This window comes from Anser cygnoides, chromosome 1, assembly GCF_040182565.1.
Source record: "Anser cygnoides isolate HZ-2024a breed goose chromosome 1, Taihu_goose_T2T_genome, whole genome shotgun sequence".
NCBI lineage: Eukaryota > Metazoa > Chordata > Aves > Anseriformes > Anatidae > Anser > Anser cygnoides.
The window spans coordinates 140,894,104-140,906,264 of record NC_089873.1 but is presented as its reverse complement, the minus strand read 5'-3'; the positions used below and the strand labels follow the sequence as shown (position 1 = coordinate 140,906,264).

The window sequence follows — 12,161 nt, the reverse complement described above, 5'->3', positions numbered from 1 at the left end:
AGTCATACTTCTATCATACCGTCCACTACAAGCGCTTCCCCCTCTTTCAGCAAGAGCTAGAGAACATCCCAGGAGTGAAGAGACACAGACAAGCACGCTGGGCGAGCCCAAGGATACTCCCTGAGAGAAGAAAAACGCATGGAGCCAAGACACAGGATTAGAAGGAAGGATGCTCTTCTTGCCAGTTGGCAAGTAGAGGTCAGTGTAACCTGCTGAGATAGGCTGTTCTCCTCGAGCAGTACCAGTTGCTGCTGCCTCCTAGCTGTCTTGCTGGCGCATCACCAGCACAGTGACACCAGTCTTTGCAAGATTATGCTGGCCTCGAGATATGCTTCCCTGCTCGGGCAGGGTTTCTTTCTGTTTAATTTTGTTCTGTTTGTTCTTTTTTTCTTCGTTTCCCCCCTGTATTATCTATCAAATACGTACATACAGATCATAAAAATCATTTTTGAATGTATATCATATCTACTCACTATGATCCACTAGTCTCCCTATGGAAATTAAATTATAAAATATATTTTTAAAGTGTATAAAATTATATATTTTATTTTAAACTCCTGTGCTTTGTTATAAGCATTGCACACATGAATCTTCTAGCTAGAAAACTTGTTTGTAATAGCCACAATTACATAATCACTCTATTATTACAACTCAATTTCTCCATCTGAATCTTCAAAGCAAATACACCACAAATCAGTCACAATTTCCTGCATGAGGTAACTTTGATATTCTGCTTGCAAAGTATTTAGAAGGTAGATGTTTATGGCAGGAAATATAGGTTAAGTTTATGATAGAAAACAGAGGTTACGTTTCGCCATGCCTAGCACTGCGGCTGCCCGAAGACTCAGTGTCTGCCTCCACCTCCTGATTCTTGAAGGAACCTGGATGATGAGCTTGGGATGTGCAGCCTAAGGGCTGGAATTCCCTAATAAGGAAAGAATTCACTTACCTAAATGTGGCTGTCTGGTGCTGTTTTGGATGCCCTGGATTGTGTAAAAACATTTGCATAGGGCTGGAAGGTACAGCATAAGACCTATCGGAGTCTTGTACCCTTCTGGACAGGTAGTCAGAGTCCGAAATGGATACCTTGGGGCATTTGAAATATTTAGGAAGTACTATTTAAGTGTCCTCTTTATTTTAAGCTAAATAGCTCTCCATTGGCTGTATTGACAAGGATAAGACAATTGTTTAAACTTCAGCAGCTGGTATGACATCCAACACAGCTGCACAGAGCATGCAGACGTGACACAGAACTTATGAATTGGAAATTGGAGGGCAAGTATGATGCATGAGAGACAGAATGACAATAGACACCTTTGCCTAAGCAGACAAATTCCGTCCTACATCTCCATTAACTATAGTCGCAGAGCGTACCAATCCAGCTCACATTTAGAAAACTAATTGTATACATCTCAGTTTATAAGAACTGAGTCACACCCTATTTTTCAGGCATCTGAAGAAAGACTAGACAAGTCTCAGCAATGGAAGCATGAAGGTTCGGTGTCTCCAGTACTTCAGGTGAAGTATGAATTAATTTACCTAGAAATAATTCTTTATGCATCGCTATCTAAGGAACATAGACAATATTTGTCCTATGTAAGAACTTCAGTTGACCTTAAAGCAGCAAGTAAAACACTGTTTGTCAGAAAGATGTCAAAACTGCTTAGAAAATAGCAGGCACCCAATGGAGTCCATATGTGTACTTGAAGTTTTATACTGGAACATATGTAAAAATAAAAAATTACAGTGCTAGCATAGAACAGATTACATCTTTTTCAGAAACAACTCATAAGCTTTATGATCTGACTTTATGTCAAACTAATTTTCTTAGTACAGTATTCTCAAAAACAGCAGGAGGACTATATAGCCAATGATGCCTCCTGGGTTTTCCTGGTTTAATTTTATTGAAATTAGAGCCTTTGAAAAATCCTGGATCAACAGCTCTGAAGTCCCCTGTATGCACAAAGAGAATGCAAGAGCAGTTTAGCGAGCAGTAGCACAAGATTCCTTGCTTACAGGAGATCACACCGTTCTCTGCAAAACATTATCTCTAAGGAGAAGGGTTCATTTTTGTACTGATCCCCTCATTTTCTCTATCCACTTTATAGCTTTATCTCACATAAGCTATAAACCACATCCTAAAATGATGGGAAAATGAAAGCACAGCACCTTAGTCTTCGAGCTACAATGATGAGTTTAAAGAGGGGTTGTTGGGAGAATCAATGTATTGATTATTTAACTTCTTAGGGAATAAAACGCTATGGGAGTATTTGGCTGCTTGGAAATTATATGTCTGGAACTAACACGTTTGATTCACAGACCAAATGTTGAACAACAATGAAAGAAAAAACAGACTATAAAAATTCAGTAATTGTGGATGCAGTCTGATCAGAAACAGGCTGACAGACTAGTAAAAAGCATAAAAACTCTCTTTCAATTTGCATCATCCAAGGAAAACATTCCTCCAAAACAGAGAAAGTACAGAACACAATCAACCAAAATCATGTAAAATTATGTATCATAAAGCTAAACTATTGTAATAAGACAACTGTAATCTTCAGCGCTCTTTTTTGGTAAAAGGATTTATAGTATTTTCTCACTATATTCTAGTATTATCAATTAGTATTTTGTTTAGAGATATACATTAGCGTACAATTTACATGCACTTACAGCAGTTTTAAATGCAATTATTGTAGGTATGCACAAAAATAGGTAGGTGGCTAAGTACCCAATTTCAGGTAAAGTTTGTGAAATAGGCAAATAATCATGTGAAAGCATGCATAAGTATAGCAGGGAAATAAAGCACTCATGGAGATATATATATATATGTATACATATACATATATTTACACATATATATACATGCAGGTCACTAACAGACTGCAACCCTTCCTTGAAAAATGCACTTCGTACATTCAACTTGATTAATCTATTGTTGCTACCACATATGTAAAAGTATAAACATGAAAGCATATTATTTTTACTTCATAAATATTTTGTTTTCAGTATGATGTAAATAGTATGGTCAAGTAACAATAAAGCTCCCCGATGTTTTCAAGATATTATGAAATCAAATAGAAACTGGTGATTTAGAACTTTGCAGTAAAACAATCTGATACTTGCATCAGTTCTCTTGATCCAGCTTAGCGTTACAGCACCATAAGTAAAGAAAAATGTTAACTTTTCCATGTAACCTAAGTATGATGTATATTACTATTCAATTAGTCTCTTCTAAAACATAGCTGGAGGTTAACCTGGACTTATGGAGGGCAAAGGACTTCCAATAATTTTCAACAGGAAGACCAAAAATACACAAATAATTTTTTAAACCATTGGAAAGTGAAGTGAATACCTAGTAACTAAAGATTCATTTAGAATAAGGCTACAGTTTGATTAAAAATAGAAGAATATGACACAAGCTGTAATTCTTATTACAAAGAATTGTCATCACATCACTGAAGGCTACATTACAGGCTGCCTAGAAGGCAGTACAATAAAACTTGCTGTAATAACTTTTTATTTATATTCATAAAATTGAAGAATGTTAATTCCCTGGTTATTTTATTTTTAATATAGAGATGAATTTTAACAAGCTAATTTATAAAAGGTTACACCAATGTCTAGATTTAAATCAAAGGAATTAATGTCCATGCTACCACAGTTCAGAGAGATTCTTGTAAGATATTTCAATAGTTAATGAGGCTAAAGGTCGAAGCTAAAAATATCTGCTTGGCATTAAATAGAAGAATATGTCAAAGATTAAAAGTTTAGTTGGTAACTAGCGTGAAGTTCACCAGAGACACATGTCTTCAAACTAACAGTGGCTTTTTTCCCCTCCAAAGTACTATCTTAAAACATAAACATCAGCAATTTTGAAAAGCTCCTTCTTTTCTTCCTTATTCACTGCTTCTTGATATTTACACAAGAATCTTTGCAAATGAGTATAAAGTTACCTGAATAACTGAAATTAATCAACTCAGACAGTGCTTGAATACAGCTAGGCTTAGTCATAGAAGACTTCTTTCCAAGGCAGAAGCGACAAGACCAACTGGAAGTCCAGCTGTAGTTCACTAACCAGAAGCCCTTTCTGCTCATTTTTTCCTGAAGTAAATACGTACAGTTTTGGTAACAACAGTACTTTAGTACTTCCTTTTAGAAACAGTTATTTGTTTCTGTTGCAAGATCAGCATTACTCTTTTTCAGACTTTGCCTTGCCCCATTAGAGGACATAGAAGGAAACTCTTCATTTCTTTAGAGCTCTGCCAAGTCATGGGAAACAGCAGGCACTAACTTGTGCCCCTGCTAGAAACTAAAGCAAGTGCTAGGCTGGCTCACCTGTCCTCTCAAGGAGCTCCTGTCTCATTTAAGATCTAAATGCTCAGTCTAGCAGCATAACAGGCAGCATATGTAATTTTTCTTCATATCCCTGCTACGGTGGGTTGGACAAATTATTTAAATGTAACAGGCTTTCTTCCCAAGCTGGAAAAAAAAATCACTGCATATCTTGTAGTTTTCTTTCGCATCTTGGTCTGTTTCTCATATTTACTGCCAATGCGGCACTTCACTCATAGAAGAACGTTATATATAAATTCAATTTGTAATTCACTGCTTTGCTAAGAACGAAGCATAGCCAAAGGTGGGAAGGTTGCAGTGAGAACAGTGAAGTCAGACTTCTGAATTACTCTTCAAGGACTCAGCTTCCATTTTATTAAGAAGCAATGCTACAGGTACAGGAGAGCCTGTGGAATATAAGAGATGTCCCTGCTGCTGCCTGAATTTGCAGGAAGCCTAAAACAAACTCTTACAAATGAGAGCTACCTCAATTGCCCCCCTAAATGAGTATCTAGGAGGATGTTGGTGGCGCTTGAACCGTAAACAGGCTGTATGTCTACAGAAACCATCTGTCAAAGATCAGAAGCACAGCAAAAAGTTTCTATGTCAGCATTTTGGGTAAAGCAGGGGAAGGAAGGGACAGAATTAAGTAAAACACACAGATCACCTACAAAGCCAGGCTCTGTCAGCTTGTAACACTGCAACAATGAGTTGAAGGAGAGGTAGAGCTTGTGTTAGTATCATTATCTACTGAAAAAGAGCCCCGCTTTTTAATGTAGAGGATTATTTGCAATGACATAAACGTAACTACAGAACCGCGGAGCAGCCCGCTCGTTTTACCTCAGATTTGCTAAAGGAAGGTTAGGAGGAAGAACCCGAGACGAAGGAGGAACAGGGAATTTGCTCAGAAACGCTCGAAAACTCCACCTGGGATTCAGGATCAGGACAAGAAACGGCAAACGCACCTCCCGGCGCCAGCCCACCCAGCCGCGCTGCCTCGGGGGCCGGGCTGCAGCAAGGCACTGAACGCACGCCGGTCCCTCGGTCAACCCGACAGCCCCCGAAAACCCGCTCGGAGGAGCAAAAGGCGAGATGCCTCCGGCGTGCAGCCCGCTCCTGGAGCTCTCAGCATCGCTCCCCGGTGCTCGGGTGGGAGCTTGGCCGCCGCCGAGCCCCCCCCCCCCCCCCCCTTTTTTTTTTTTCGCTTTTCGCCCTCCCCAAGAAGCCCGGACCGAGCGGGCGGGGGGCGGCCGCTGCCAACCCCAGCCCCGCTCTGCTCGCACCGAGAGGGGAAGGAGCGAAATCCGAAAAAGCGAGTCCTACAGGGATGGAAAGTTTGGAGACCCAGAGGGGCTGCGCTCAGCACCCGGCCGGGCTCGACCTGCCCGGGCAGAGCGGCGGTGAGGGGGGGAAGGAGGACGGGCACCCCCGCACTCACTCACCATGTTGACCTCGGAAACCATGTCGATGCTGGCGATGTCGATGTTCATCCCCACGCAGACGGGCGGACCTGCGGGCAGAGCACACACGGTCAGCCGGGGAGCCGAGCCGAGCCGAGCCGAGCCGGGCCGGGCCGGGCAGCCCCGGGACAAAACGGTGGGGTGCGGGCAGCGGCGGCCGGTGCCACTCACCTCCGAAATCCGGGCGGAGGCGGATGTCGTAGCCCTTCAGCAGTTTATCCACAGTTTCTTTCACGAAGGACATGTTGCCGGGATCGTTCACACTGTGGGGGCGAGAGAGACGGGGGAGGCAGGGGCCGAGGTTGGGGAGCGGGGCGGGGGGCAGAGCCCATCCATCAGCGCGGTCCCCCGCCGCCGGGACACGCTGCCTCCTACCTCTGGGCGCAGCAGACCACGGCCACCAGGACGGGAGCGGAGAAGATCCCGAAGATCCTGCCTCCCCCAAAGCCCCACATCCCTCCTTCCCGGGCTCCCTCCGCGCAGCAGCAGCAGCCGCCGCCACCGCCGCGATCCGGCTGCCCCGGCTGCCGCTGAGGAAGAGGCGGAGGCGACAGTCCCCCGTTCTCCCCCCCACCCCACCCCGCCCTCCCACCCCCAAAAAAAAGCCCCCACCCCCGCCCAGACACCGTAGCAGCCGCCCGCGCCCACCCCACAGCCGCCGAGCCCCGGAGGAAGCCGCCCTCCGCCGGTGCCCTCCCGCCTGCCGGGAGAGGAGGGGAGGGGAGGGCGCCTGCGGGGAACGGGGGCTCGCCGGGGACGGGGCCCGGCAGCAGCCGGGAACGGCGGGGGGCGGCTCCCCGGGTGCCCCTCGAGCCCCCAGACTGGCAGCCGGGGCAGCTCGCGGCGCCCTCTGGTAGCCCCCCCTCACATCATGGCCACCCCACTGCCCCATCATGGGCACCCCGTGGGGCCGGGGCTGAGGGGGCAGCCGCCCCCGCGCCGCCTCTTAGGTGGCCGAAGCCCCTCAGGAGCAACGCCCCGGGGCTCCAGGGGGGTGCCGGGGGCACGGGGGTGTCCCCCGACACGGCAGGGGGACGTGTGGGGGCACCCGGCCTGTCAGGTGGCCGTCGTCGTGTGTCTCCTGAGGGCCAAACCCGCCGGCTCCCAGGCTTCGTTAATTACCCCGGGGTAATGAAGGGAAGCGGCCCCGTGCCAAACAGGCGTGTTGCGGGGGCTGCCAGCTGGCTGTTGGGTTGCCTGTGAGGCTGTGGGTGCTCCTTGTGAAATGCCAGTTGGGGTGGAGGCAGCGCAGTTGTTATTGTTAACCTCCTTCCAGGTTAATTAGGCCTTTCAGCAGGACTAATTGGCGTGGAAACAGAAGCCCGCTGACTTGGCTATATTGCTTTCGGCTCCAGAGCCAGCTCTTTGTCAATGCCAATTCAGGGACCTCTCTGCCATGCCCTACCGGCAGTGTAAACATGTCCCCAGCCAGCTCCGGGTTCTTGTTACACCGGGATCGGTGGGCACCGATCTATCCCAGAGCACAAAATTTTACTAGTCAAGGGGAGGGAAACGATATATATCTTTTTTGCATTTCTTCTCTTACAACCTGTTTTACTTTATCCATCTCTTCTTCCCTCAGAGAAACTGCAAGGAAGAGGACAGACACTTCAATGCTGTGGTTTTGTGTAAGGGTGAGAAAGCACGGGTGGCTTTTTGTTTCTCCCCCAACAAATTCTTAAAATGAAAGATGAGTGCAATCCATGTCATACATACTGACCTTGTTGCCTCTGCAATTAATAAGAAACCTACAATAAAGGGGAGAGCAGGCCCAGCTTTGAAAACAATGTGGTAGCCTATAGGCCATGAGGAAAAATGTGGAGGAACTGAGTGTTGCCAAATCTCCTGATTTCATTTTAAGTTGTTAGGCTTGTTTTTGTTTGTTTGTTTTTGTTTTGTTTTGTTTTTAACAGTGCCATAATTACTATGATTACAAAGTAGGTGAAATCCTAGCTTCCATTTAAAAACTTAAGAGTTGTGACTTGAAGTATACCTGACTCAAGGGCTAAAACATCAAACAACTGTATGTACATACATAACTGATTTGAGGAACCTGGATCCAGTTTTTTGTTTGTTTTTAATACTATGGATGGGCAGTCCTGAACACTGGTTCTTTCAAAGACTTCAGAGAAAGTGAAGTTAGGGAAGGGTACCAACCCATTTCTCTCTCCCTAAATGCTGGAAGAGAACATTAACATCAATGAAAATATTTCTTACGAAGAATTTAATGTGATTTAAAAGTGTATTTGAACACTAATAACTTTTCTTAAATAGGTTGTCAGTTTTATAACAGAAATAAAATATTTTAGAGAACAGTACTTCTGATTAATGCACTATTCTGGTACTTTGAAAACACATCTGAGGTATGAATGAATCAAAAGTGATGTAGAGTCTGACGTTTTATCACTTCATTTAAGTATTTGTCTTTCTGAGCTTTCAGAGCAACTGTTTCCATATATTTGTGGGTATTTTAAAGATAACCCAGGTTGGAGCTGATGGGACAAGAAAGTAGAGAGTTTTGGAGCGTTTCTTCTTTGGGATTTTGAATTCAATTATGCTTAGCAGTAACTGAATGACATTACAAATGAGAAATTTAGAATGAATTTCATGAAAGGTAAAAATCATCTCAACTACTCTGTACATGTGACATTCACTGTGAAAATGGCACTTGAGATTTTGTGCACAGAAAAGACTCAGAACACATCTTCTGCAGCACCAGTCTGGAGGTAAGGCTCAGACAAGCTCCACACAGCACAGAGTATTTAAGGAAATGATGGATGCAAAGACATTTGGAGAGTTGTTTAATGTGGTCAGTAGGAAGAAAAAGGCACGGAAATAGGTTCCTTGTCCTGCCCCAAAATTCACCACCTTTACTCTATTCCTGGAATTAAGCTCCTAAACTTTTCCTTTCAAAAAGCAAGAAGCTTATTTCAAAACATGTCAGGAAGGAGTTTGGGTGCTTTTATTCAGAAAAACAAAGCACCCAGTCAGAGCATGCAGGTGCTAGATCGAAGAACATCTGAGGACATGTCCCTGACATCAGCCTGAGCTGCAGGACATCAGGGTAAGGTTTTAATCTCTGTTTGAAATGTTTTACTTCACAGCAAATACTTAAATAGGTGAGAGGGGGAAAGAGTTAACATGAGTTTGTGGCCTACTGGTTTGGCTGTTATCTATAAAGTCCCATTGTTTCATAATCAAGTAATTCATGAAGTAATTACTGGATAAAATAAATGGAACCCGATTCTCTGCTTCCTTTAGCTGCAATCATAATTCATTCTCACTCGTGCTCTTTTTCTAACATACAGTCTTTCTGTCCCAGCAAAACTCTTCCTGTAAAAGATGAGACTTCGAATGTTGCAGTTCAGGGACTAAAATTTATCATGGTTTCTGCTGTGGTGAGTGTTCTAGCCTTTATGCCGCTGGACAGTTAAGATCTATGCTCCCGATCAAATTTTGATCAATAAGGCAAGCACGGTAATACTGTTTTCTTCCTTGGCATTGCCAATATTGGTAAAGGCCACTTCAAAAATGGATTAAGTCTAATCTGCAAAGGCAAGCATTATGTGTGGAGGAGCAAAAGGACTGCCCTTGGGCTGATGCAAGTACATGTGGAAGAGTACATCTGCCAAGCCTCGATGTGAAATAAGTTCTTGGGGTGAGTGGGGTTGCAATGGATTCCTTGGCTATGCTGGTGTTAGCAAGTACTGAAGCTGCTCTGTAGCTCAGAACAGCTGCTGCTGAGGACCCAACATCCATGCTATACACATTTTGGGTGTGTTTTCTTAGAAACAGTTTGAAATTCTCGTTTGCTGTTGGACCACGTTCGGTATGCTGCTGGAGTGTGTTATCCACCTTAGTTTTGTAGAAAGGAATCCAGTTCATGTGCTCTGAGACTGCTCTGTGAAGTGAACCAAAGCACAGTAAGTGCGAATGATCAAACAATTAAATTCATGAGCACAGTCCTGATTTGCCCTAACGTGCTGTGTGGATGAACTCATCATCTCCTTTCAGAAGGAGCTAGAGCAGAGCACGCTCAGCCTTGGTTAAAGGATAGAAATTGTTGAAGGCATTGGGAGTGGAATGAAGAGTCACTCAAAATTTTGGAACGAATTCTAGGTTCGTTCATCCCTATCAGTACTAGTGGAGATGCAGAAGAGGAGGCAATGACAGGAATGCCTAGAGAAGGAGAGAGGTCTGCTTACAACTGATGCATTTGCAGGACTGCCACTATCAGTCACCAGACTGTAGGAGAAGGACTGGCTTGAGAATCAGGGAAGAAGTATTTGATCACATCATGCAATACATCACTGAGCTCTTACACTGGAAAGTGGTACTGAGGCTTTACCTGACAAAATGAACATAACCCAACTTACACGCTGAGGTCAGAATCACTTATCAGAACATTTTCTTTTTCATTTTCCTCTCTGGCTTCTCTGTCATTTAACCGATTTTGACAGAGATCCAGTCTTATCCTGAAGCAAACTGCAATCACAGAGGGTTCAGAGGTACAAAACAGAGACAGACAGAAACTAAAGAAATGTAGGAAGAATTGCTGCTACAGCTGAAGTGTTGTCTTCTGAGGAACACAGGACATTAATCTTACTTGGCTGAGACTCACGCTGCTGCTTACCTATTCTGCCTTGCAGCAATTTTAATAGCCTGCTGGTTTAACCTGCTGAGAAGGTGTAATTAATAAAACTGGCTGGAAAAAAAAATCCACAAGAAAATTTTCAAGGTTTCTTTTTTTTCCTTTTTTCCTTTTTCATTTCCAAACCTGGTTTCCTTTTTACTTTATTTAATTAAAAGTTGATGGGCATTTTTTCCAAAACACTATTCAATAGAAACTTAATGCTTTCTTCAGAAAGCTCAGCTTTCTTGCTTCTCTTCCTTCAGTATCTTAGTAGAAACTGAGCTTTAGAGTGACAGCAGGAGGCTGGGGAGTGGATGCACGGCATCAGGGCTTAGGGAATGCTCTTCACTTGGACAGTTTCATGTGCTGCACTCTGGTTCTTCAAATAATGAGCAATGATTGTTGGGTATGCTATGTGAGGAAAACAGTATTATATTTACCTAATTTATAATGTATATAATGTATATTTATCTATATTTGTCAGAAAGTGTATGTAATATTTGCTGATGTTGAGTTTACACTGAGTTTATACTCATTGTCCCCATTTCTGCCAGGCAGATTGCAGTGTTGCATGAATCCATTTCCTTTGGTTGTATAATTTGCTGGTTTTCATTTAATTATACTGAAATATTTATGTTGTTATGTCAACAGTTCTGATGTAGTAGAGATCTTAATGTTTCAGTGGGCCACACAAGAATGAGGTATTAATCAATATGAGTAATGGGGACAAAAATCTGCCTTTGATAAGAGGCTTGACCCAAATTGTTTTGAACTTCTGTTTAATTTTCAGATGGTTATTTTTCTTCATATTCAAGAAAATAGAACAAAAAATTGCATTATCTGAATGAATTTAAAATAGCATTCCTGCACTGTTCCATTCCTTTGGAGGCAAAACCTCTGGATTATGCACATTATGAGTCAGACATCAAAATAAAAATCCATTGACACCTTGGCAGAGGAAGAAATAATAGAGGCTCTTTATAACTCACATTTTTTCATCATAAAGATTAATGATTATGTGCTGAAATAACACAAATGCATTAGAGAAGCCTTGGTGTGTTGGAAGTACAATTCTTTAAGTCTCTGTCCTGATGAAGACACAGTCTGTGTTTAGAAAAACAAGTAACTGAGTTTTGATTTTTTATTTTTTTTTACTGCAGCTGCAGTTGAAGAAGAGTTATTTTACATAGGACTTCATTCTTAAGTGTTTCTACTTGAGTGTTTTCATCTAAATCCCTTTGTCGGAAGCACATTACTCTTAACAAAATAATATGAAGCAGTTACCTTTTCTCTGTAAGGCTGGACTAAATAGAATGCTATAGCCCCTTTCTTTGTGTTTTCATATTTAGGCAATAACATTATGAATTTAATTTGCCATAATTATTGTTTATGCATTTTTTTTACTAGAGTGGCCAAAATTCCAAGTCAAAACCGAAGCCCTATTGTGCAGGACATTATACAGAGTGAGGAAGACAAGTGTTTGAATTGCTTATATTTAGTATTATGTATATTTAAAGGAAGATCAAATCAGGATTCTAGCTGATGTATCTCTATAAGGATTGGCTAAAACACTAAGAAATGTAGGTTCCAGACATTTTCATCCAAGTGTCCCTTTGAATTTTAACAATGGAAAAGTTGAAAGACAAAGAAACACAAAACAAACAAAAATACCCAACAAGCCATTTATACATGCAAACACTCCTACATAAAACAGGATAAGCAATGAGAAGCAAGTG

At 42.7% G+C, this 12,161-nt stretch overlaps 1 protein-coding gene across 3 annotated transcripts in view; it reads right to left on the bottom strand.

Annotated features, from left to right (window-relative positions):
- The window catches only part of GABRB3 (gamma-aminobutyric acid type A receptor subunit beta3), a 116,549-nt gene extending 109,173 nt beyond the window's left edge, over positions 1 to 7,376 (bottom strand). For 2 of the 3 annotated variants that reach the window (XR_010826651.1, XM_066983456.1), the window contains exons 1-3: positions 6,168 to 6,358; positions 5,964 to 6,055; positions 5,775 to 5,842 (exon numbers count right to left, since the gene is read on the bottom strand). Coding sequence is in view for 2 of the 3 variants with exons in the window: in XM_066983456.1 (XP_066839557.1) it covers positions 5,775 to 5,842; positions 5,964 to 6,055; positions 6,168 to 6,247 (240 nt within the window). In the remaining variant the exon portion in view is untranslated. Of the gene's footprint in view, positions 1 to 5,774; positions 5,843 to 5,963; positions 6,056 to 6,167; positions 6,359 to 6,914 lie in introns of those variants that run through there. The other variant, XM_066983465.1, reaches the window with a different exon arrangement.
- Positions 7,377 to 12,161: the final 4,785 nt, after the last annotated feature.